At 35.0% G+C, this 25,367-nt stretch overlaps 4 protein-coding genes and 2 pseudogenes across 8 annotated transcripts; 4 read left to right on the plus strand and 2 right to left on the minus strand.

The window, feature by feature from the left end:
• The first annotated feature begins 1,436 nt into the window (after nucleotides 1-1,436).
• LOC111276913 (deSI-like protein At4g17486) lies at nucleotides 1,437-4,441 on the plus strand. Of its 2 annotated transcripts, none has more exons than XM_089746027.1 (6): nucleotides 1,437-1,730; nucleotides 1,857-1,900; nucleotides 2,112-2,319; nucleotides 2,809-3,096; nucleotides 3,413-3,493; nucleotides 3,586-3,846. In XM_089746027.1, the coding sequence occupies exons 3-6, from the start codon at nucleotides 2,166-2,168 to the stop codon at nucleotides 3,645-3,647; spliced, it is 585 nt and encodes a 194-aa protein (XP_089602153.1). In that variant the 5' UTR covers nucleotides 1,437-1,730; nucleotides 1,857-1,900; nucleotides 2,112-2,165; the 3' UTR covers nucleotides 3,648-3,846. The 2 variants fall into 2 exon arrangements, with proteins under 2 accessions (XP_089602153.1, XP_022718625.1); XM_022862890.2 differs by lacking the exon at nucleotides 3,586-3,846 and adding an exon at nucleotides 3,853-4,441 and having other exon boundaries at nucleotides 1,442-1,730.
• Nucleotides 4,442-4,580: 139 nt separating this feature from the next.
• Nucleotides 4,581-7,567, plus strand: LOC111276906 (RING-H2 finger protein ATL22-like). The gene is made up of 2 exons (XM_022862871.2): nucleotides 4,581-6,245; nucleotides 7,141-7,567. The coding sequence occupies exons 1-2, from the start codon at nucleotides 5,621-5,623 to the stop codon at nucleotides 7,299-7,301; spliced, it is 786 nt and encodes a 261-aa protein (XP_022718606.2). The 5' UTR covers nucleotides 4,581-5,620; the 3' UTR covers nucleotides 7,302-7,567.
• A 1,104-nt stretch (nucleotides 7,568-8,671) lies between these two features.
• Nucleotides 8,672-11,401, plus strand: LOC111276969 (uncharacterized). The gene is made up of 2 exons (XM_089746029.1): nucleotides 8,672-10,296; nucleotides 10,806-11,401. Exon 1 carries the CDS (start codon nucleotides 8,874-8,876, stop codon nucleotides 10,098-10,100), a length of 1,227 nt encoding a protein of 408 aa, XP_089602155.1. The 5' UTR covers nucleotides 8,672-8,873; the 3' UTR covers nucleotides 10,101-10,296; nucleotides 10,806-11,401.
• Nucleotides 11,402-11,531: 130 nt separating this feature from the next.
• Nucleotides 11,532-14,745, minus strand: LOC111276978 (phosphatidylglycerophosphate phosphatase PTPMT1-like; annotated as a pseudogene). Its single transcript, XR_016329048.1, has 6 exons — nucleotides 13,816-14,745; nucleotides 12,978-13,100; nucleotides 12,650-12,743; nucleotides 12,407-12,489; nucleotides 12,238-12,327; nucleotides 11,532-12,108 (listed from the first exon to the last, which is right to left on the minus strand). The product of XR_016329048.1 is annotated as a phosphatidylglycerophosphate phosphatase PTPMT1-like (transcript).
• Nucleotides 14,746-15,495: 750 nt separating this feature from the next.
• LOC111276958 (pentatricopeptide repeat-containing protein At5g47360 pseudogene) lies at nucleotides 15,496-18,061 on the minus strand (annotated as a pseudogene). Of its 2 annotated transcripts, XR_016329047.1 has the most exons (2): nucleotides 17,867-18,061; nucleotides 15,496-17,520 (listed from the first exon to the last, which is right to left on the minus strand). The product of XR_016329047.1 is annotated as a pentatricopeptide repeat-containing protein At5g47360 pseudogene, transcript variant X2 (transcript). The 2 variants fall into 2 exon arrangements; XR_016329046.1 differs by lacking the exon at nucleotides 17,867-18,061 and having other exon boundaries at nucleotides 15,496-17,860.
• Nucleotides 18,062-18,973: 912 nt separating this feature from the next.
• LOC111318523 (uncharacterized) lies at nucleotides 18,974-21,551 on the plus strand. Its single transcript, XM_089746030.1, has one exon. The coding sequence runs from the start codon at nucleotides 19,711-19,713 to the stop codon at nucleotides 21,352-21,354; it is 1,644 nt and encodes a 547-aa protein (XP_089602156.1). The 5' UTR covers nucleotides 18,974-19,710; the 3' UTR covers nucleotides 21,355-21,551.
• The last annotated feature ends 3,816 nt before the right edge of the window (nucleotides 21,552-25,367 follow it).

Below are 25,367 nucleotides of genomic sequence, written 5' to 3' on the forward strand. Positions count from 1 at the left end.
ATTTCAGAATTAAAGTTGCTTTCCCCTATCTTTTGAGCCCATATTTCACATGTGATCAAGCTGGAAAATGAAAACTTTATCTTAATTCTGAGATGATAATCTGAAAACAACATAATGGCTAGGTATTTGCATTGAAAATTGAATATGCCCATGCCGATGAATGTTTATATTTGTTATACTATCGTCGGCCTTTTGGCTTAAGATCTGGCATGGGATGGAACCAACCTTATGAACAGCTTGGCGATCAGTCAAACCTGAAAAACTATGGCCGGCTAAGCCTTTGAATGCCCGCAGAGGTGATTCAAGTTAAGAAGCAGAAGCAAGACAATGCCAGCCATGTGTGGTATGTTCATCCAATGTCGTTCAGACATTGCAATCTGGTGGGTCATGGTTCTTCACTTTGAGACAAAATTAGTGGTCTCGTCAAGTGCAGCCGTAATGCTTTTCAAATCAGATTTTGCTACATACTTATAGCTGATTTCAATTAAGTCGATGATATTTTCTTCCATGATTGTGGCTGTCATGAATTTCCTTTGGTCACTTGCAGGCAATTACTATAATCCTTGTTGCTTTCCAGGGTAAAATTTCAGAGATTTCATTCTTTAGTTAATAAAATATTATTTCCATGTCCAAAGGAAAAACCCAAAATCATGCCAATTTTAGCTTGGAATTTATTGGCATTGCTATACTTTAAAAAATTATGTTAGGTATAAAGCTACAAAAATCTATAATTATTTTCTGTTAACAGAATTAAACATGGTTGGTAGTTAAACATCTGCAAATTCTTGTTTCCCAAATTTTCTATAGTGAAGTTTTGGCATTGTCACATTTCACATACAAAATTCTGTATTGATGGCCAAAATATGGTGACAATTTATTAGTACCACTTCACATTGAATTACAAGAGATAAAAAAAAAAAAGACCATTACTTTAGGTTAGAAAGTGAGAAGATTTGGACCGTTAATAACTGTATGACGTGTATCTGTTAACATTTTTTTATTTTTCGATTTTAGTTAACCAAAATTTTCAATGAAAATTAAGGTAAAAAAGATATGATTTTTTTTGGTAAAACACAGATGCATTTATTAATTTAAATAAATAAAACTATAAAACTAATTTATTTCCTTTTTCTTGCCTACATAGTTACATTTGGACAGTCATGCCATGTTGACTTATTTGAACTATCTATACAAATGCATGAACATGAGAGCAGAGTTTATTTTTTTTTAAATTATAAATATCATAACCTTTCCAAAAACAAATCACTCTATAATAATTATAAAAAAAAATACAAGTGCTGGACTCTTGGAGTGACAGTAATTTTTTTACTTATATAAAGCTGAATTATTGAATTCTTTATAAAAAAAAAAACCTAATTTTCCGCTTTTCTTTAATTAAAAAATGGGGAAAAAGCGTCCTTTACAGCCCAATAAATTAAATAAACCATTAAAAGTTTGGCTAAAAACTCTGAAAACCAAAAAGCCAACAAACCAGAGATCAAATGGCAAAGACTGATTAACAGATTAGATTAAGAGACAAGACGTGAAGACAATGATGTTCTAAATTCTTAATTCCGAAGAATGATATTTCATGATTCCTGCATTTTTTTTTTCTCTTTCTAAAGAGAACAAGAGAGTTGCTTGAATTGAGTTACCTGAAAAGTCCTTCTTTGATTTGCTCTCTGCCCCTAAGCTGTTTCCTTTAAGCTTGCTTGGTCTCCACTTCATAGGTAAGCTACAAAGCTTCAATTTTTTCCCTAAGATTTTGTTGTTTTGGATTTATTGCTGTCTTTCACTTGGTTAATTTGGAAATTTTAGTTACCTAATTTTCTCGTATTTTCTGTTCGGGTTTCCAGGAAAGCGAAAGTTAATTCCTCTGCCTCTTAATTTACTCAAATTGGTAAAAATCCCAACACTTAAAGCTGTTTCTTTTCGTTTGTTTTGCTTTGTAACCAAAATTGGTTTTTGGGAATTTCTTCTTTCTGGGTTTATCTGCTTCAATTTCTAGTTTTATGATATTATGCTGAGTAGTAGAGAGTTATTTGTATACTAAGTGAATTTTGACTCCTTATGTTACAACGCATAATTTTTTTCTTGGTTTAATGCCAAAGGATGAAGAGCTTGTGATATAGATTGAAGAATCAAGGTTAGATTTTAAGGTGACAATGTGGTTGTTTCCATCAAATTCAAGTGTTACAACGGGGCAGAGTAATGGTGGAAACAATCGTGCTTTGTTGTATCTCAATGTATATGACCTCGCACCTATAAATAACTACCTTTACTGGTTCGGACTTGGGATATTCCATTCGGGGATTGAAGGTATCATTTCTCCTTTATGTTAATTGGGGTGTTTGTTCTTTTTTTTCCTATGTAACTTCATTTTTTGCTGCTCAGATGTGGATAATGTGTCTTGAGTATTAAGTTGATTAGCATTGCTAGTTTCTGACACTAAGTTTAGTTATTTGATAAATAGCTTTTTAAAAACAGACATAGCAGGATATAATATGGTTTTTTTTTTATTTCAAAACTCTTAAAAGAATAAATAGAACTGGGATCTAATGGTTCATTAATGTCTCCAAACATTTTATGCAAGTTAATTCTCATTTAGAGGTACTTAAATCTTTACCTTGATGGCATTAATTAATCTCGGTTTGTTATCAATTATCATCAATGTTTTATAAAGTTTGTCCATATTGCCCATATTGTTATGATTTGTTATTTACTAAAAAATGCTAATCTTTGATTTTTGCCTGCCCTTTTATTTTCAATGTTTCTGTGGCATTAACCTATTGTTCCTTTGCTAATCAGCACATGGTTTGGAGTATGGCTTTGGAGCACATGAGTACCCTACAAGTGGGGTGTTTGAAGTGGAACCAAGAAGTTGTCCTGGTTTCTTCTTCAGAAGATCAGTATTATTGGGTAGCACTAACATGTCTCGATCAGAATTTCGGTTATTTATGGAACAGCTTTCTCAAAAATACCATGGGGACACATATCATTTGATTGCCAAGAATTGCAACCATTTCACTGATGAAGTGTGCATGCAGCTAACTGGAAAGTCTATTCCTGGATGGGTAAATAGGCTGGCACGACTAGGTGAGAAAACTGTCTATTTTCATGTTAATGTTATCCAAGAAGCTTTATCGTACTCAATTACTTAATAAGATGGCTTTAAGTGGCTGTAGTTTGCATATTCATATAGTGTGGTTATAAAAGTATCTTTCATTGTTTGATATTGCATTAAATATTAATGCTAGTTCCTGATTGTCTGGATAGTTAATTTCTTCTCATTTTATGAAGGATTTTGAAGGATGGGATGAAGTTGCTCCTAACACTTCTAGGATATGTAAGTGTGGATTGTATAGTCCATGCAATTCACTTTATCTGATCAATGAAGTTTTTGAAGTTTCAGGTTCATTTTGTAACTGTCTACTTCCAGAAAGCATTCAGGTTACTGCAGTTCGACATCTTCCTGATCATCCAGCATATTCTGGTAAGCTTCTTCTTGCAACATATCTCAAAGATTTATCATATTTTTACAACTTTCACCAATCTTATATTTATTAAACCGTACTGCTTTAATAGATGAATTTATAACTGGCTTGCGAAAGGTTCAGAAGCTTGGTTACTTCCATTATGAATTCTGACAATGCCTTTGCACCTAGTTTTCTGGATCCTGAGAACATTGGAGCTGTTCTGCTAACTTGGGCTGCGAATAACCATGTGAAAAATTGCATTCTATTTGTAATGGGATAAATCGCGCACAGAAAATTATTCTGTGGGGCTATGCATGCTTATCTTTAAATTTGTTAATTTCTTATCACCATCACTTTCTCATCTTTTCCAATGCAGATGATGAGAGATCAGATTCTGCTGCAACATCTTTAATGGCAGAGAGTGAAGAAGAGGATGCAGATCATCATCTGCTGACTACACCACATAGTGATGTTGCATTTCTCAAAGAAAGACCAGTGAAGCTTGCAAAAGAACTCTTATGATTTTTCCTCCCAACTGTAATTTGTTTCATTTGTGGGTCTTTCTGTTTATTTTTTTCTTCTAACCTATGGTCTCAAATGCATCTGAGTATATGTCAGAGCTCTTCAAGGTACAGTGAGGACGCTGTTGACTTCATTTTTATTCAAAAATGTATGATCATGCTCCAACTTATTCCTTTACTACGATGCATAGATTTAGAGTTGTTACAGTATGACCCTCGAAGTCATGGGTTGTTACTAGATGCCATTAGGTTGGAAGAATTCCCATGTTTTTGTAATGTAGCACTCCTTGAATGTTGTGCATCCTGGCTAAATTCTCGGATCTGTATTATTAGTTGTATTTCCTTCATCTCCTTGTGAGAAAATTATTGTATTCTGACATCTTTCATTCGTCAAACAGAAGATTTCTTTTTGCTTCTAGGTTTGGTTGAAGCAGAAAGTTTGAATTTTGTTGTTATTTGCTTGTACAGCCGGAAGGGATGAAGAGTTCTCCAGCTGTCATTACTTTAATCTGCATTGTTTGGATGAAATGGATTCTAAACCCAAGGTTTATAATTGACAGCATTGTGCCAAGCTGAAGTTGACTTGGTTAGGATGTGATCTATGTTTTGTTTTGTATCTTGTCTGTATGAAGCCAGTTATTCACTAAGCTAGGTAAAGAAGCCAGAAGCCAGCCTGTCCCTCTTGTTTCTTATTCCGAACTTGGTCTTTTCTTTAATTTGATAAAGATAAAAACAATAACTAAACTAATTCCGTGGAAGTTGTAACTTATTCTTTAACCCATATCCTACGGTTCATAACAAACAACAAACGTCTTTTTCGCTTTACGCACCACTGATTCTGAAGAATTTCAGTAGCCATATATTCCGCTTGTATCTGGAGCAACTTGGTCTTTTCTCCATGTCGCCTATGATTGCGTAATGCTGGAACTAAAGGGAAAACAAATAAGTAACGTGGAATATTTAACGAGGATGATTCCTGAAGTGTTGGAGAAGTCATCACAAACATTCAATGATGAAACTAACACGAAAGAAATGTACTTTAAAAGGGAAAAAGACTCGTGAATCACATTCATTCGAGCAGCTTTTGAAAGCTAGGCAGCTTCTGGAGTATTGAGAGGGAGAATAAAAGCCAAGTCCAGCAGAAAAAGACCAGCGAACAGGCTATAATGGTCCACAAATTTGAAAAGTAAGACGGCAATTTCCACAATCTAGAGGAATTTATAGACGGTGTTCATTGATCAGTTGGCCCCAACTACCAATAGAAATCTTTTTTTAATTCCTAACTTCCCAACTGAAGTTTCCTGCCCACTTAACAATCTTGACTGCAAAAGAAAGTTAAAACATGGAAGAAACCATTCTTTTATGTCAAGTCGAATTTCTTGCTCAATAGTTTCTAGCAAAAAGGGTTAAAAATAAAGAGAAAAGGAATAAAAAATCTGATTTAATTGCTTAAGAGCCGGTCAAGCCTCATTGACTTGGTGGTCTATCAGGATTTGGAGAATGGAGTCACCCTGTGTGTAAAAACCATTTAAAGTTTGGGTTTTAATCATACAACTGAATAAGAAACTTGACCAAGCATTAGCAAGCCTGATTCTATCTTTTGTGTCTTTGGCATTGTAAACAATGGATACTTCTGTATTCTTCATTCTCCTTCTCTCTTTAGTTCTTTCAAGTACTGAGGCTTTTGAGGTCAGCTGTCCACCTGCAAAACGTGGTCAAGGTGGTTTCGATATCAGGTCCCCTTTCAGACTAAAAACCCATCAGTCCCAAGACTGTGGTGACCACGGTTTTGATCTTTTCTGCAGAAATAACTCCACCATGATTCACTTCCCATCTTATGGTGACTTGGTTGTCAAATCCATTTCTTATGAAACAAGGAAACTAAATCTTCTTGACCCCAAAACTTGTGTCCATGAAGTATTTCTAAATCTCAATCTTTCCCTCACTCCATTCCATTACTACTATGTTGTGAAGAACTATACATACTTCAATTGTTCAGCTTCGCTTGGCCCTACTATCACAAAAATCCCATGTTTAAGTGGTTCTCAACATCATGTTTACACCATAGAATCTCCTGTTCCTGTGCCGGACTCTTGCAGGCCAATAAAAACTGTTGCAATTCCATTTGCGTACAGTTCTTATCTTTCTGACAGTAGCTTCGGTCTGGGGCTAACTTGGAAGTTGCCTGAACGTGAAGACTCTGGCTCCCAGCCTAAAACAGGGTGGCTGGATTCAGCACAGAAAAAGGGTAAATTCTCATATTTTTTTCCCTCAATGTAATACATAGATTGGCATTTTTAGCTTCTGCTTTCTCTGCTCTAATATGTTGACCCTGACGCAACGAATTAAGAAAAAAAGGCAATTAATAGATGAAAATCTAATTATTTTCAAGTCTGCTTAAATGTCAAAATAGTAGGGCAATCATCAGCAACTCCAGAATCAATATTTCAAGTGTTCAATTGTTCAATTGTAATAAACAAATTTGTGCACAGCAAACATGAAATTGATTGACTTCATTTTTCCAACCTTTATATGAGATGTTGTAAGCTTATTATACCATTAATTAATTCACGCATAGTGACCATTCTTTCAAGCTTTTACTTTAACATTGATATTGTTTTCTTCTCAGTTCATAGGGTAGGAAAGTTTTATTTATTTATATTTATATTTTTGTTTCTCCATTGAAACTATTACTCCTAATGAGATCAGTGCAAGACAATAAAACACTGATATATATATTTATATGGTCATTAACATTTTGATTAATTTCCCCATTCTGATGTTGAATTAAAAGATTACATTAGAATCTATAATAACATGACTAACCCAAAAAAAAATAAATTTAAAACCGAGTCTAGGTGGCTCAGCAGCAGACAAATGGCCTTATTGCAGAGGCCCCTGTTAGTTCTTCTTTGTCTTTATCCTTTATTTTTTTTAGGGAGGTGCTGGTGAGAGATTCAATTTCTTTTTGAAAAGTCTGAGCTGCTGGGTGATGGCCTACGTGAATCGGTCAAACATTATTTATCACCATGATATCTCCACTTATTTATGTTTGTGAACAAGTGCCAAGAAATGGCACAAAAAAACTCTTAATGCTGGTTGTAGAAATCATGTTTACTGATTCCATGGTTCAATTATTGCAGTCCTGGTAGCAGGCATGATTGTTTTAGCTGCGGCGGCAATGCTGATAAGCATGAAGATCCTTTATACCAGGATACTGGATTCACATGGAGGGCAAAAAGAAAATCAATTTATCGAGGATTTACTAGCACAACAGAAATCCCTGAAGCATCAAAGCTGCTAAAATGATTATCATATATGACCATGCCAATTGAGTTTTCAGAGTAAATTATAGTCGTTGGCAACAGTACTTTTTTTTCCCTTGCACTGTCATTTTTTTTTAACTTTGTGGGGGTTTCCCACTTTCTTTGATATTTGGACAATTTTGTGCTGTCATATAGTGTTTCCGTAAAGATGTCGAAAATATATAAGCCCAAACTCAATTTATATGATGATTGTGAAATGAAGGGAGTGCTGTTTTTTCATTTTATCTCACTTTGATCATCCACTATCATGGAAAGGGGACTTGCTTTTATTTAGTCTTTGTTCAAGCACTTTGTTATTATTATTATTATTTTTTTAAGAAAAGCGCAAGGAATATTCGAGGACAAAGCAGATGCTAATTCATATCAAGATTATATGGTATATATATATATAAAAAAAAAAAATTATTTTAAAATCGTAGAGAACATAATGCTCCTTGTAAAATTGTAGAGATTATAATACTACTTACTATAATTATTTTTATTAATATTTAATGTAATAGAAGCACAAGTTTAGGCTCAAACAAATTTTTTTTAGCTTTCAAGCTTAAACACAAACAAATTGTTTCAATTTTAAAATATATATTATCATATTAATTTCGTTTGTAAAATTTTTCAAATACCATATATTAACATAAAAACTCACATCAATTTTTTTTGGTGGCGATTGGTTTACGTAAATAATCATAATTATTACTTTTTAAAATCTTCAAATATAATATTTGAGTGAAAAAATATAAAAAAAAAATTCAAATAATATATTTTGTTTATAAAAACATCGTCATTGTATTAAAAGAAATTCAAAAAAATATTATTTACATTTACTCCATTTGGTTTCCTAAAATATCATATTTGATATTTAAAAAAAAGAAGAGTAATCAAATACTATGCTAAAGTTTCCAACTAATGCAATATTTATATTATTTGTTTTTAATATTAAGTTTGTAAATAAAAAATCAAAATTAAGTTTCGTTTTATACGTTGGTTTTCAAAAAGTAAAATAGAACGATTTATTCAAGCAAATATAAAGTAAACAAATTTTCTTTAAAATTTTTAAAAAATAAAAAAATAAAATTTTAATTTCAAAACTTTTTGATAATATTTGAAATCTAAAATTAACCTTAAAAATCAAATATTGAGAATTATAAGCTAAAAATATATATATATATATATATATATATCAGATTTTCCTTAAGCAAACGCCTTCAAACAGTAGGATCCTTCTTTATTCTTGATTATTTTGTTTTTTTTTTTTTTTTTCAAATAGGCTTACTTGACAGTATTTAATAGTATTAATAATAATGTTAATGGGCTCGATAGCCACCTAAAAATCCAAAGCCTAAAACTTTAATTAATTAAAGAGAGAGGGTAAAGAATCCCTACGTACAGTCGTACGCTTTTAACTTTAGTGACCTCTCTGCCCTATTCAGAATCTTGTTCTTCATCAATGTTAATCTTCCTTTTGTGTGACAATCTCATTCCTCTTTTAAAGCTCTGGTGTTTCCCACTATCTTTTTTTCGTGTCGAATTTTGGATTGTAGAAGCAAAGAAAGATGGATCAAATTCATCATTTTCTCCATAGGCATCACTTGATGCTCACTGGGGAGGAGGAGGTCAAGGATGGAGTTGTCTGTTCGGGATGTCACAAAGGTTTACCTGGTCCGATCTATGGATGCAGTGATTGCAAGTTTTACCTTCATAAATCCTGCGCCGATCTTCCACAAGAGATCCAAAATTTCTTTCACCCATGCCCTCTTTTCCTCACAATTAGATCCTATTCCTATAAATGCAATGCTTGTTTCGAAGACGGCTCTGGTTTCAGCTATCGATGTACAAGGTGTGATTTCGATATGCATGTTAAATGCGCCCAACGGCCCACCATAAAATCGGAAGGGGAAGAGCTTATTCATCATTTCACTCACTGGCATCCATTAACACTTGTTGAACAGAAGAAAGATATAGAAGTTCTGTGCCGTATATGTGAGAAGCTCTGCTCCGGCAGCTCTAATTATTCTGCCTATGGTTGTGAGAAATGCAACTTTTTCCTCCATAATTCATGCATGATCAACATTCCACGACAGATCAGTCATTTCTTCCACCCATCATGCCCTCTCATTCTGCTCACATATGGACGTTACAGGTGTAGAGGTTGTGCTGAAGAGAGCTCAGGCTTGGCCTTTAGCTGCGGAAAGTGTGATTTCCAACTAGATGTCAAATGCGCCTTACTTCCCACTGTAGAGTCCAAAGGTGCCAATAAGATTCAACATTTTGCCCACCAGCATCCACTAGCACTCCGTGAAAACATGGAATTTGGCAGTGAAGTTTGGTGCAGAGCATGTGGAGACAATTGCTTAGGTCCCTGTTTTGGTTGTGGAAGATGCTTCTTCTTTTTGCACACATCATGTGCTTCTGAGATTCCACAAGAAATTCATTATCCCTTTCATCCGCTACACCCTCTCTACCTGTCGCCCCTCCTTCCGGATCCTGCTCATCCTACTTTTTGGTGTCCTGCATGCTGCGGAAGGCATGACAGGTTTCTGCTGGTCTACCGCTGTGCCAAGTGTGACTTTAACCTTCATATCAATTGTTCTAAGCCTAAGCTCTCACCTTTCTTGTTAAAGTATGAAGGTCACTCACACTTACTCAATTTTTTTGACAAAACACGTAACCATCTCAATGCCGCATTTGTTATCAGAGGGCCCAAAACTGCTACTTTCGATGTGTGGCGTGTAAATTCAATATGCGTCTCTACTGCCACCCTTCAGCCCCAAAAACAATAAAACACAAATGCCATTTACATCCATTAACCTTACAATATCTCCTTTGGAATTTGAATTGAATGAACCAGAAGATAAATATAACTCAGATGATGAATTTTATTGTGATATTTGTGAGGAAAAAAGATACAAAATTGAATCAGTTTATTATTGTGAAGAATGCAAATTTATTGCTGAGGTTCGATGCGTGATGTCCGAGGTATATTTACTTTCTCATTTCTGCATAATTGAAGCCGAAGTTTGAATTTAGTTCTCCAGAAATTTAGGAAAGCATACTGTCTTCAATGGTAGAACTACATATAAGTTGACATATTTCTTGACGAATATCCAGTTTTGGGTTTGAAGTTTTTTTTCTTCTTTTTTGGCCATTGGTATCAAGCTCCTTTTAAATGTTGAGAAATACATGCAAGTTTTTGCACTTTGCTCTTATGTTATATGAATACTGATATTGAATACTGTCTTGATCATTCTATCTTGTGCGATGAAATTTTCTGTAGGTTATTTGAATGAGAATTTTAGATGAATTACAAGTTCTACAACTAAGAAGGAGATTAATACTGGATTTAGAAATTTGCTTCTATTATATTCGGCATCTTTTTCCTCTAATTTACTAAACTTGGTTTCGGGTTAAAACTTAAATGGTTTATGAAGGGATGTCGTACCATGATTAGATAATCCAGTCTTAATGAATATTTTGTTTTCTGTCAGCTATTACCACCCTTAACTATTTCAGAGGTCCAGAGTACCGGCAGAGCCATTTCCAAGGATGAGGAGAATTCTACAATAGATGCCACCATTGCAAGGATAGATAATAAGATTGCAGGGCTTATGGCAGAGAAAAAGCCTTTGAAAGTAGAAATTAAGTATCATCGAGCAATGTTACAGCAGCTTGAGGCGAAACTAGAACCAATTAACACGGGAACTAAAACAACTTAAGGTAGATCGTTTCCTGCGCACTTATCAGCTACATCACTACGAGAAAGAGAATAAGCATCCAACTGAAGCTTCAACTTCGGAAGGGCTGGCTGCCGGTCTGTCTTGAGTCTGCCGTGACATATGTATCAAGTTTCTGGTAAAGGCTGGCAAGGGTGATTGAGCATACCACGAATATATATATATATATATATATATATATATATATATATATATATTTGCAAGCAGAGTTTTATTTTAGGATTTGGAACTTCCTTTTTCATTTGTTTGATCCATTGTGTGAGCACTGACATTTTCAACGACATGACTTAACAACATAAGTGGCAAGACTGCCACTCTTTGCTAGTAGTAATTTTCTTTGCTAGTGTGGCAAGACATTGCTCATCTTAAATGAAACCTCAGTGCTCAAGAGTCGATAACTAATCCAAACGCAGTCATTCCGCGCAGGTAAGGATCCCAAACCCAGACAAGCACTTTGTTAGGTTACGAACAATACTTCCATATAATGAGAATATATACGCTTGATCCTCGAGCAGTTATGCTCTACCTTTTGTTTTATTCATAAGAAAGAACAACTCAATTTACAAGGGAAGAAAAACGTAGTTTCTCTAGTTTCAGCCAAAAGAAACATTATTCACATTTTATGTACGTGAGATGTTAAGAGAGGACAGACACCTCCAACATCTAGTGTTGTAATTGCGGTTTTCAGTAGACATGCATATCCACACTAATAGTACTTCCCAGGCAGCTGCTTCCCCTAGCAAGTTTCTGTTCTGAAATCTTTTGGTGCGCTTGGCAACGTAGCCACAAGCATGATATTCTTGCCAGTGCTGCTTGACCAGCAACTCTAACTCGATAAACCACACTTGGATCTGCCCATAATGTACTTCCCATCGCATCTGATTCAAGACTTTGGTCATATCCATCAAGATCAGCTTCAGTTACCACTACTACGAACCGTCATCAAAAGCCACAAGGTCTCATGAAGGTGCCAAGTCTGAAGTTTTAAAATTATATCTGTCATGCGGCTGTGGAAACTAACCATTCTCACTTTAAGATAGTAGAACTCCTGAACAGCCTGCAATTGCAATAAAGAAAGATATAGATCAAACCCATTGTTCCAAATTCAGGTTACTATTAAAACAGAGAAGTATGGATTCATAATTCCTGAACTTGATTGCAGAAAGTGAGACCCAAGACATTATACCTGCCATTGGGAAGAGGCTAAAAGCACTCTTGGCCGGATAAACCTCACATAATCATATGCCACAACAGGTGTCATCTGCTTATAATATACCTATGTAAAACCAAAATTCACATCAATGCATCTAAAATCAATAAGTAATATGACCTACACTTCTTTACATGACACTAACCAAATAACACAATACAATGGTTGTACTGCAGCCACGACCAGCTTTACAGTGGACAAATGTAGTTTGCCCATGAGATGCATTTTCTTGAGAAAAATAAATTGAAAATCAGGGAACATTTCAGCAAGGGAAAATTAAATACAAAAGTATGCACAAACATTTGAACTATGCTTTAATTTTTGTAAGAAAAAGGTCAGTGGCAGATAAGTTTGACCAAAATAACCAAACCCCTCAGGGAACACTTACGATGAATGAAATCAATAGCTTGGCATATTGATGTCAATGATGGTGCAAAGAAGTAGTCTCTTGTAGGGATCACCAAATGGTTAATGCCATGGTTCTAGCATAAAATTGTAGAAAGCAAATTAACAACTTTGGCAACAATCAAAGGATCCAAGGTAGACAAAGTTAAACAGAAAAAAGATTAACAGCATAATTAAATGGAATTTTTCAGTCTAAAAAATCAGAAACTAGGGAAAAAGAGACAACATTCAAAAAACAAAGATACAAAGTCTTACAAAGTAGAAAAAATTGTATAATGTATAATGTATATAAACTAGAACAGAATGCCCACTTGATAAAGAGATGTTGGAACCAAAGTCTCGTAAGGTTCATTAAGTGTGATCACTCCGCAAACACCAATCTCCTTTAACCTTGGAACGTCAGTAGGGAATGGAACAGCACCTTATAGTATAAACTGGAAATATAAACATGTTAGAACTTCTAAGACAACTGTTAACCATAAGAAGAGCAGATTGCAAAATAGATTCTCCACAAACATGACTCTCAGAGCTTTCATATGAACGTGAATCCACCAACTGAATTAAAAAAAAAAAAAAAAAAGGGAAAGGTTAAAAGGCAAAGATTATTAGGAGAGAGTGAGTGTGACATTAAGCATTCTGCAACACCATATGCATCCACAATATGAGGATAAATAAAGGCTTGCACTTCAAAAACTGATAGAAATTTTGAGCAAAAAATAGCAAAATTAGCCAGATTAATTGAAAAAAAAAACAACGTACTACCATACTCTTTTAAATGAGAATCTAATTTATGTGAATGCCAGCGAGCATAAACATCAACCAAGACAATATCCTATATTACCACAAAAGAAACTCGTGTGCAATAACAAATTGCATGATGATGTCAATGCCAGTACGTATAAACATGCAGTCACCCACGTATTCGACACAAATATAGCTAATAACCTGAACAATTTAGACAAAAAGACAATAGATCTATCATCTGAAAATGCAGCACATTCCCAACTACTGAAATTCACATTGCATATCCAAGCAAGCTTTAACTAACAAGCACTTACCAAAAACAAAATAAAAGTAAACACATAATAAAACCGCATCACCAACAACACCAATTACTTCAAATGAACAAGGCACGCGCGTAACTTATACCTCATCAACTCTATCCCACCACCGGAACTCAAGCTGAATCTTGTTTCTAACAACATTGTAAAGCAAGGTCGGGTAAAACAGTGCACGAGCTCCTGCACCTATCAAGACCCTTTTCGCATTCTATTCCAAAACGTTTCTTTCGATACCCAAAACCTCACTACTTCCATAACAACTCTTATTTTCTGCTTCTTCTCCAGCTCTCACCAACCCTTCCCCTACCTTCAATTCCTCAATATACATAGCCCCAGAATTCAACAGAAATAAAACAAATATGCACAAAATTAAAAACCCTAATTACCCAATTTACACAATTTTCACAATTTGATTAAGGCAGAAAAAAGAAACCCAAAAAATGAAATCTTTACATTCCTTTTCAAACACAAATCCTAAAGCTCGGAATTTGAACAGGAAATGGAACTGCATATGAAATCGATAGAAATTGACTTGGGAATCACTGGGTTATGATTTCTCAATGAAATCACCATCATATTTCGAAAAAGAGGGTCGATCGGACGGTGGGAACAAGCCGGAGATGATGTTGTTTAACCAAAAGGTGATCGATTGATGGGAATTGGGGATCGGGAAATAAAATTTTGTGCTTTTGGAAACGCAAACCCAGAAATTTTTAAAAATTTTTGTTGGAAATCGTGGAGAGAAGATAGCCTGCTTTCCACTCGTCCGCATTTTGCTCTAAAAAACTTTCAAACCGAAAAACCGAAGTAAAAAAATACGAAGATGAGAAAACTAATTTCTGCATGAAGCAGAGATACAGTGACGGTGAATGATTTGGAGCGAGTTCGTGAAAACTGGGTAAAGGGATGACACGTGTTTATCTGAGTTTGGAGGTTTAGCTGTATGGGAATTGCCGACAAAAATGGCAACGACAAGTTGATTTTATATAATTCAATCATATTAACAAGTAAATAACTTAATCACCACCCAAAAATATAATTATCAGGATCTTTTTCTGGGTGAAAATCACAATCTTAACTAACTAAAAATTAATTAATCTCGTATATTAAAAATTTAGTACTTTATAAATAAATTACGTGACAGTTAATCATTCATACTATTCATTTTTTATTTTTTAATTATATTAATTGACTAATATAATTATATTTCCAGGATAAATATTATAATCTTAAAAAGAAACACCACCTTGACATTTTATCTTTCAATGAAAATGACATACATACGTGAGTGGTTTTTTTTTTCTTTTTGGATAGAAATACATAAATGACTTTTAAGCCGAAGACAAGAAAGAATTGCTGAAAATTCATTGTAGCAATTTCATCACTTTCCTTGTAATTAAACAAAGAACAAAGAGCCAACGAAACATTCATGTCGCAAAAATTGTAAGCACGAAGGTAAAATGACTAACGACCATAAAAAATTAAAAAAAAAAATTATTACATTTCTTGTACAAGTATGTACACAACTGATACAAGAGCTTCTTTATTTACAAATTTTTTTGTTTTGTTTTTTAAGAAATTATTATTTAAATTTAAAGGATATAACTTGCATACCCAAGGGGAACAAAAACCCAACCTTAAATAATGTATCCAGGTCGTACCCAAGAGAAAACAATGACAAGAGCATGGAATTAAAGCAAGCATCATTGAAAGAAATTCATTTCAGCCCATCTGATCAGAAAAGCACATGGAAATTATGCTGTTGAAATAAATGACAAGAACTAATGAACTATGCATTCATGTGAGGAAAGTAGCTCTGCCAACAGAAACTTGAACATTTCAGCATCTCTAAGAACCTAAAGTGATAGCAGCTTGAAAACAAATTTGCTTACTGAGTACAACAAAAAGACAATGAGAAAAGGATTCTCCGAGGATTTGTCAAGAAGAAAACAGAACACCAGGCTTTTGATGCATTGCAAATTCCAAACGAGTACATTCAATTGGGGAGTATGTTCACTCTTTCCAGGGACTAGCCATGATGGCCACTTTCATAGATTTTGATAACCCTGAATTTGTTTTCTCTTTTTTGCTCCCCAGGAGGAATAAAGCTCGCAAACCACACGAAAGATCACCAGATGGAAAAGTTATTTAGGCTAGACTAACAAAGATCTCTACCAGATGGCGTTATGAAGTCCTCTTGCAATCTGACATGCAACTGTGCCTTTACTTAGCAAGGTAGCATCCTTTTACAAATCACTTCGGCCTTCAGGATACACCTGTTAGGCTGATCAATAAGAGAAAGATTAATAGCATAAATTGAGATTTTAACCCCTTATGAAGATCAAAAGAAGAGGCTTGCAATTATGCAAGATAATATTTAATATCAAACCAGGACCATCCTGAATAAAATCCTGCACTTCCATTAAAAGGACCATCATACACTTCCAAGTTGCTTACTTGTATTGAGGATTATAGGAATCCTTGGTTGTAGCAATGTATCGTAAGAGGAAAAGCAAAATGCTAAAAATCTTATTCCTCTTTGATTACCAATTTATCAAACAGCCCCTTTTAACTAAAAAGAAGGCCCGCCAAGGCATATAAACAGTTGTTTGAGAATGTCATTTTCCAATTCTACTGAGCTGAGTAACTAGCTCCTCATCTCCAGAGTTTTTCAGATGTTCAACAATTTTGTCAACATAAGGAGCTTTCAAGTGAATTTTTTTTTCAAGCATTAACCTAGCAAGCTTGGCAGCTTCAACCAAATGGTTTTGCTGACAAAGGCCAACCAAAAGAATAGAATAGATATCAGAGTCAATGGAAGATAAGTATCGCATCCGCTCAATTTCATCATATAAGAAAAAACCATCTAGCACTCGCCCCTCATTACAGATCTCCCTAATCATGATACTACATGCAATGCTATCAGGTTTAGCCCCACTTGCTAACATCTTCCTAAAGAGCTTCTCTGCCTCATCAAGTCTATTAATCCTAATCAAAGACACCACAAGAGAACTATAGCAATCACCGTTTGAAACAGCACCTCCAGCAACAACTTTATCAATCAACTTATAAGCTTCGTCAACATGTCCCTCAGCACAAAGCCCTTTTATCAAAGTAATAACTGTTACACGATTAGGAGTACACCCACGAGCTCCCATTCTATCCAAAATTCTCAATGCCTCCATTGTCTGACCCTTCTCACAAAAGCTTTTAATCACAGATGTATATGTGATAACATTTGCAGTACAACTCCCACCTTCTTTCTCCATCTGCCCCAAAAATTCCAACGCCTTCTCCGTACTCCCATACCTACAAATACCCTCAAGAAGCGCAGAATACAACACAGCATTTGGAAAACACCCATGCACCCTCATAGCCTGAAACAACCCGCAAGCATCCTCCAATCTACCAGCATTACAGAACCCCTTGATCATTGCCAAATACGTTATGATATCAGGATAAAGATCAATCAAACCAATCTCTTTCATCAACTTATCAGCCATATCCATATCCCCTTTCTCACAAAACAATCTGATAACCACATTGTAAGCAGTTGTATCCGCACGTAAATTAAATTCAGGCATTTTCCTCAATACTGACAAAGCTTCATCAGCAATCCTAGCTTCTCTACACAAATTCAAAACAACCTTAAACATTTTAACATTAACCAAACACTCTTCCACCTTGTATGCTTCAATAACATCCAAAACAAGAAATGGGTTTTGCTTAATTTTCAAAAATTCACAAGCTTTGCTATACGTATAAGAACTGTGCCTATAATTTGATTGAAGACCTGCCCATATAAAAAACCTCAGACCCATTTGAGACATATCAAAGGAGCATCTTTCTAACACTAGACACACACAATTTGAGTCCAGTTTGGCATTGACTAAAGCTAGGGTTTTCTCTACGTTGCTTTGTTTTTTCTGTAAAAGAGTGCAGAATTTGTCTACATAAGAGGCTGTGCTGAATTGAAAAGTGAAAACTTTGGTTGGTTTTCGGTGAATTGAGAGTGAAATGAAGCGCGAGAGTGAAACAATTGCCATGATTTTTGAGAAAGGGGGGAATTTAGGGTTTTTGCAAATGTAGATGTTGGTTAAACCCCAATGCTAGAACAAAAAATGGGGGCAAAATCTTACCTGACAGAGATTGTTCGTGAATGAAGTTGGCTGAGTTTTTGGGAGAATGAGGATGTAATGGGTCGTTCGAAGCTCTAACACGGCTGACTACTGCCGGGTCAACTCCTTGCCGGGCAACCTTGACGTTTTATGATTTTCTCCTGCATAGTAGAGGAAAAGGTTTTTTTTTTTTTTTTGTTCCTGTGACCAAAGGGCTCAGTTCTTAAATATTTCGTGCATTTTCCTTATTTGGACTTTAAGTATATGAAATTAAAAAAAAATTAGAATTTGTAATTCAGGAATGGGTCAAAAATCCTTCCCTATAAAATATTTTCTTAAAAAATTATAATATTTATATATTAAATCATTTACATGAACTAATAGTATTAATTATAATGATGTATCGTGTTATTACCGTTATAATTATTTGATCAAATATTATCACCATAAGTATTTATATATATATATATGTTCATATTAAAAATTTGAATAAGATAATAATAACGAATTAAATAATTATTTTATAAATATATCAGGGAATTTTATTTACACTAATATAAAATTTTTTAATCATCAATTCCAATAAAATTAAAGAACGAGATTAATTCCATGACTCGTGCTACTCAACTTTGATCCGTTTCAATTACAAATAGGAATTGGTAAAATGATTTTTTTTTTTTTTACCAAAAAGGCATATGGAATCAGATCCGTTGCCTACAAATCTTTCCAAAGTATTTCACTTTCGGCCACAAATTAGAGAAAAGAAGGATACCTTATTATCACCCTCAGTTAATGAGGATTTATAATCTCTTAAATCTTTATATTGAAAAAGGCTACCCCATTGTTTGATCGACAAGTCATAGAATTTTGTTCATGGTATGTTTAATTAAAACGTTGGATGAGGTTTGATTACTACAAATCCATGAATCATGACTCAGCCTTCTCCCTTGATTTATTCAGCCAAAAATGTTGAGAAAGCCAGTAATATGAAAGCAAAGAAACAACAAAATGGTTGAACCAGTTCTTGGCTTCACACAAATAGAATATAGTGTTGCTTAGAGTTGTTCTATTATTTGGACAGAATCATTGTTCTATCTCCAAATATGCTGATGAAGTGATGATGAAGAAATGACTTGCCAGGGAAGACCAGTTTCTTCTTCCTTCTATCTTCTTCACTTTTCATTAAATTAAAGGATATCCAAAGCCACTGCGTGGCCCTGAAGAGCATCTAAATATCAGGTCCAGATATAGGAATTGAATGAATGCAGAATGTAAGAATGAATTGAGTTGACAGACTAAAGAAAAGCATTCCCTTCTAATTCTTGAAGTTTTTTTTCTTATGACCTCCACAAAAAGAAAAGCTAGCGTACGCAGTCCAAAAGAAGAATCCTGGCCATCTAGACGCAACCTGGCTGCCCTTTGCCCTATCTCTAATCCCCATTCTGATTCTTTTTTCTTTGTTTTTTCCTCTCTAATTTTGCATCTTCTGAAATTCATGGCTGACTCCATTTTTTTATCTTTTCCCATGGTTTAATTACTACATTAACAAAGAATTTCTTGGGATAATATATCTGATAAAATACAAGAAAAGCACTAACTGAAAGAAAGGGGGAACGAGGCTATTCTGTCATTTGCTTAAAGAAACGCTAAAAACTTGAAAAGTAACCAATGCTTAGCTTCAAATATGCTCACTTCTCCCACAAACTCTCTCTGCCTTTCCTCTTTCTCCACTTTTCCCTAACCCCTAAGTCTTCTCTTAATCTTCTTCTTCATCTCCATATTCTTTAGCACAAACGAAGCTATAACCCAAAGAAGAACCCTCTCCTCTTCCTTTTTTCTCTATATTTTTCATTTTCTCCTCTTCAATGGCAGATACAGACTCCTATATCAAACAGCAGCAACTAGTAAAGGAACACAACCAAGCGAACCCGAGTAAGTACTATACTCATATCCTTTACAAAGCTATCATAGTCATAATTTTCTTGGTTATAATCCCAGTTTTTCCCACACAAGCACCTGAATTCATCAACCAAACTGTACTCAACGGAAGCTGGGAGCTTCTGCACCTTCTATTCGTTGGCATAGCAGTTTCTTACGGGCTTTTTAGCCGACGAAATGATGAAACAGAGAAAGAAATTAATAATAACCAATCCAAGTTTGATAATGTACAGTCTTTCGTGTCTAGATTCCTTCAGGTCTCATCAGTTTTCGATGATGAAGTTGAAAACTTATCCGGGTCTGATGAAAGCAAGGTCCGGACTTGGAGTAGCCGATACTATAGGAATGAACCTCCTGTTGTTGTAGCGAAAGAACAAGCTGTTCTTGATGAACGGGGAAGTTCTAGTACTAGAATAGCGGAAAAGCCTTTGTTATTGCCTGTTAGGAGCTTGAAATCTCGTGTTTTGGACGCAAATAGTCTTGAGACAATTAAGGAAAATAGTGAAAATGCTAGGTCTCTCAGTAGGTCAAATTCTAGTTTGAGTTCCAAAAGGTTTTCAAATAAAGGTACAAATGGGGAATTGGGAAGATTGGATCAGGAAACTTTGGTGAAGTTGAATGAGAATAATATTGTTCTTCCCTCACCAATTCCATGGCGCTCAAGATCTGGAAGACTGGAAGTGAAGGAAGATATTGAATCTGAATTCAATAGGCTTGAATCTCGGTCATTTAGGTCCCAAACTACTGTTTTGTCTCGATCCAGTTCCATGTCTTCTTCACCAAAGTTGTCCCATTCACCACCTCTGTCGTCGCCAAAGAAGTTATCTCCTTCTTCTTTGTCAACGGAAGCACAAGCCAAGAGTGCAGAAGATCTAGTGAGGAAAAAGAGCATTTACAGGTCTCCTCCCCCACCACCACCTCCTCCTCCACCCCCAGCAATGATCCACAAATCATCATCATTGAAGCCAATTTCTACCTTGACGGATGATGAGGTTTCCTTTGATGAGGATTTGCCTTGGAACTTTGCTAGCAAACCAAATGACTTGAATGGAAGCAGGGGAGACGCATTTATGGGGAAACAAGGGAACTATGGCAATGGCTTGCCCAAGGGAAAGTCAGGTAGGATGATTCGGCCGGGTGATTCGCTTAGTGGAACAAGGAAAGATGGTGAAACTGAAAATGGGATCAATGGCAAGGGAGGGAGGTTTGATCAAACATCATTAAGGACTGAGAGGCTGAACCGTGAAAGTGTCAGTTTTATGCCAAAGCCAACTTTCATGGAATTTCCGCAGGAAGAGAAACAAGAATTTGTTGAAAAGTTGGTGGTTGAAACTACTGATAATGACTCGGAGAGTGACGAAGAGGAAATTGGTGAAACTTCCTTTGTTTCAAGCAATGAAAGAAGCTCAAACAATGAGGAAGCTAGTCCAAGCAGCGGCATAGATGGAGGTTCTGATGTAGACAAGAAGGCAGATGAGTTCATAGCCAAAGTAAGGGAACAGATCAGGCTTCAGAGGATCGATTGTATTAAGAGATCGAGTGGCCAGATGAAGAGAAACTCTACAAGGTAAAGCTGAAGAGACAAGCCTTAGAGTTTTCACAGGATGAATTGTATTCGGTGTTTACACTCCTTTTTTTCCTTTTCTTCTGCTTCTAGCTTTACCTGATTTAATGGCCTTTTTGAATTTAAGGTCATGGTATACAGAGATACTGTTGGTTTTACTTTTATGTAACCTGCAACTACAATGGAGAATTATTTCTACTCTTCAACTTGTTGGTTATTGCATCCCTGCATTGTTGTGTTTGAATAGTTAAAATAATCTTTTTTTTCAATGCATTTTATACCTAGTCTGGATTCAGATTATCAGCTGCTCAACCAGCTGATGATCACAGAACATATAGCATTTCCTCTCCGAAATCCTCCATGGAAATTTATCACGACACCCACTTTATGTTGATTTTTGAAAGACAGTTCGTGTTCAATTACAAGTGCCACCCTTGGTTGTCATGTCGTCCTTGAAACCTTTAGAAGGCAATTAGAATTAGGCTGCCAAGAATCACTTATCCTCGAAGCCCGGCTGATCTTCTCCCATCCACTCTAATAACAGCCACATTCCTAAGCCAAAAGATACCGGTATATTAGCACAACTCACTGAAGGCTAGCTTCTGTTACATGGAAAGATTGGTCAATAATTCAAAAGCTGTCCTGTTTCGAGTTCCATGGTTTGTTACTTCATGTAACCAGAATCAGTTATTCACATAAAATTTTGGAACAATAACTCTCTTCGAAATCTGCCAATTAACACATTAACTTCATCAGGGCCGAAAGCAAACCAATTCTGCAGGACGATGAACATTGGGAAATGATGAAATTGGGCAAACTAAAACTGCTGGATTATGCACATCAACCAGTATGAGTACAAACTACCAAACCTATACTCTTTATTCTGTTTTTCATGATAATACCCAACTTGTCTCAAGCCTAAGCAAAGCATATATTCTTTCAAAAGCAAAGAATGCGAAGCTTATATAAGTTTTTGGATATCTTTTGCGATGCGTTGGTTCAAAGAATCATTAATTTACGAAATGGCAGTTCCAAGTCCTTTCTTCAAAAACGCGGAATATCCATTCCGAGCTCTCCCCTCAGAATGGCTATCGCTCGGAGGCAAGGAATAGGTAGCACTTTTTAGGACGATTTTACCCTTACATGTTTATTATATTTTCCAAATGTCTCCATCATTTTCCTGCCAATTGTTGTGGTTGATTTCTTTCGGGTGGGGGTGGAGACCGGTGACATTCTAGAGAGACAGTCTCAGGTTTTTAGAGTGAGGAAGAGAAACGAGGAAGAAATGGGCGGGGGGGGGGGGGGGAAGAGAAAGAGGGGAAAGAGGGAAAAAAATTAGAAATTTTTTATTATTTTTTATTTTAATAACTAATAATTATTATTTAATTATGATTAATTTTGTTTTTAATAATTTATTTTTATTAAATAATAATTAATAATAAAAGAAAAAGAGTTAATAATAATTATTTTTATTAATTAATTATGATTAATATTAGTTTATAAAAATTATAATTAATTTAATAAAAATAAAATAATATTTTAACCTATTCAAACAATATTTTCTAAATTAACTAAATGTATTAATAATATTTTTTATTATATTCCATTTCAATAATTGATAAATCAAACATCATAAAAATTATTTTTTATTCTTTTATTTTTTGTTTTCACATATTATCAATTTTGTTAATCACTTCACAGTCTAAGCCACAGCTCAAAGTAAAAGTTTGATGTGAAATAAAGGGATTTCCTTCAATTAGGGAAGGCAAAAAAATTCGTATCTTATGGTTTTGATGTGACCTGATTTTTTATGGTCGATTTTTTTTTTTTGAAAATCAGGAGTCGGATCGGGTAGCATGAAGATAAAGTCGGGATCAGGTAGCATGAAGATAAAGTCGGGATCGGGTTTTAGGCAAACCCGATCCTACTCGACCCGATATATATATATAAAAATAATTTTTAATTAATTTTTTAATTTTTTAATTATATATATTTATATAATGATATTTTTAAATATTTATATTTTAAAAATAATATTTTATTAATTTTGGACCGGATCGGGTCGGATACGATTTATATAGTGTCGGGTCGGATTCAGATATAAAAAAATAAAAAAAATTTTGGATAAAATCGGATTCGAATTTTTTAAGCATTAAATCGAATCGAGTTCGGAGCGAGCAAAACCCGACGTAAAACCCGACGCAAAACCGACCTGATGCCAACCCTACCTTCAATGCTGCACAACCCTACTTTATTCCGAGCCAAGTGTACCCTCAGTCAGAACAGGACCCCCAAAAACACTCAGAAGGATTCTGTAAATTCAAGCTGGCCCGCTTTTAATGTGGATGTAAGGCTTTAAGCATTGGAAAAGTGGGCCGGATTGACCCAATTGAATTTCAGCTAATAATTGAATGATACTTCTGCTTTTTTGGGCTTTCCTTCTTAATGGACCTTGAAACCCTAAAATCTCCCTTCCAACATCCACAAAATATTGGAACTTAGAGACCTGTTTCACACCTTTTGGGAGGTCAGAGTTCAAATTCAACACCTCACATGTAACAGTAGTAGCAAACGTGGAATATCGACCGTATAGTTCTTCTCTACAGAGCAACTTCTGTTTCTGGAAACCAAAGTGCTTGATGAAGCCTGAATTTTTGGCTCGACACGCTTTTGTCAAAATGAATATTCAGGTTTATAGTTCCTGCAACACAATGGTTGTTTCCAACTCTCCATAGCCACTTGTGCCCAAAGAAATTTGCTTTTCTGGAACGAGCGCGTCTATACAAATTCCCAAAGCCATAAAATGTATTCTATGGCATATTCTAAAGCAATAGTCTCAACAGATTGATGACCAAAAACTCATTCAACATATTCCCCAAGGCACTCAAATCTCTGTTGAATCAAGCAGACAATCAAAACGATCTAAAATTGTGCCGACTCTTATTACACACTGGGACGTTACACAATATTGTAGTACCTGGAGATATTTTAAGACAATCCACTGTATTTATAGGACCAGGGAATTAATTGGTGATACCGACAAGTATAAATGGTTTCAGTGTATCTGAATTCTTAGGGGGGAAGGAAGATGGTGTGGCATGTCCCTCCCTTTTATTATCCTAGATTCTCTTTTCCCTAAGGCTTATTTGCAAGATGCTAAAGGAGTCCCATCCAAATGGTGGATATTTTTATCTGCTCCACAGTTAAAAACAAGTTGAACGTGTGAATCTACTGTTCTTCCATAGCTTTCTGATAAACGGGGAAAAAACAATGGAAGCTATGGACTACCCTTTCAACAAGCAAATCCTACATTATTTACCTTATTATTATACATGGAGAAAACACTCATACAAGGAGCAGGGTGAAATTCCGATTGAACTATGCAATGTTAGGACAGGGAGAATATAAGGTCGGTAGCTTGTCAATTGTTAAAAAGTTAAATGTTCACTTGTGATGCTGTTTACAGCATCAATCGATTATAGGGAAGCTGATCACACATGCCAGTCATACTCAAAGGCTCATAGCTTATATAGCTGATATATCTGAGAAGAATTTTCAATTTCGCTGACCCAAACAGAAGAAGGAAAAAACCATGGTGCTTGTCATTTCAATTACAAGCTATCTTCCATGCATAAAAAATTACTTAAAAAATGTCTTCAGGTTTTTATTTAGTGATTAAAAATTTTAATAAAATATGTAAATTTTGAACCCCCATCAGTCTTACCCTCAATTAAGTGGATAAAAAAATTACTTGGAAGGTGACAATCATCAACATCTAATTACATGAAACTTTAAATTAAGTTAAAGTGATTTAATTTCAATCTCTTTAAAGTAACTAAATACTTTATTATTGGCTAAATACTCAAATCAAGATCAAACATTTGGATAATTACTCAATTCAGGATCAAATATTATCGACTTATAACAATATAAAATTTATTTCAATGGTAAAAGAGCTGTGCATGTTATGCGTCGTTATAACATGTAAAAATAATAGAAACAACTGATTAGGTAAATTCT

Source organism: Durio zibethinus, chromosome 17 (assembly GCF_047325235.1).
Source record: "Durio zibethinus cultivar Kanyao isolate XHJ-2024 chromosome 17, ASM4732523v1, whole genome shotgun sequence".
NCBI lineage: Eukaryota > Viridiplantae > Streptophyta > Magnoliopsida > Malvales > Malvaceae > Durio > Durio zibethinus.

Coding starts and splice junctions, on each gene's coding strand:
- LOC111276969 (XM_089746029.1), top strand. CDS start 8,874: ATGGATCAAATTCATCATTTTCTCCATAGGCATCACTTGATGCTCACT.
- LOC111276913 (XM_022862890.2), top strand. CDS start 2,166: ATGTGGTTGTTTCCATCAAATTCAAGTGTTACAACGGGGCAGAGTAAT. Junction 2,320..2,808: donor ATTCCATTCGGGGATTGAAG/GTATCATTTCTC, acceptor TTTGCTAATCAG/CACATGGTTTGGAGTATGGC. Junction 3,494..3,852: donor TGATCATCCAGCATATTCTG/GTAAGCTTCTTC, acceptor TTTCCAATGCAG/ATGATGAGAGATCAGATTCT.
- LOC111276906 (XM_022862871.2), top strand. CDS start 5,621: ATGGATACTTCTGTATTCTTCATTCTCCTTCTCTCTTTAGTTCTTTCA. Junction 6,246..7,140: donor GGATTCAGCACAGAAAAAGG/GTAAATTCTCAT, acceptor CAATTATTGCAG/TCCTGGTAGCAGGCATGATT.
- LOC111318523 (XM_089746030.1), top strand. CDS start 19,711: ATGGCAGATACAGACTCCTATATCAAACAGCAGCAACTAGTAAAGGAA.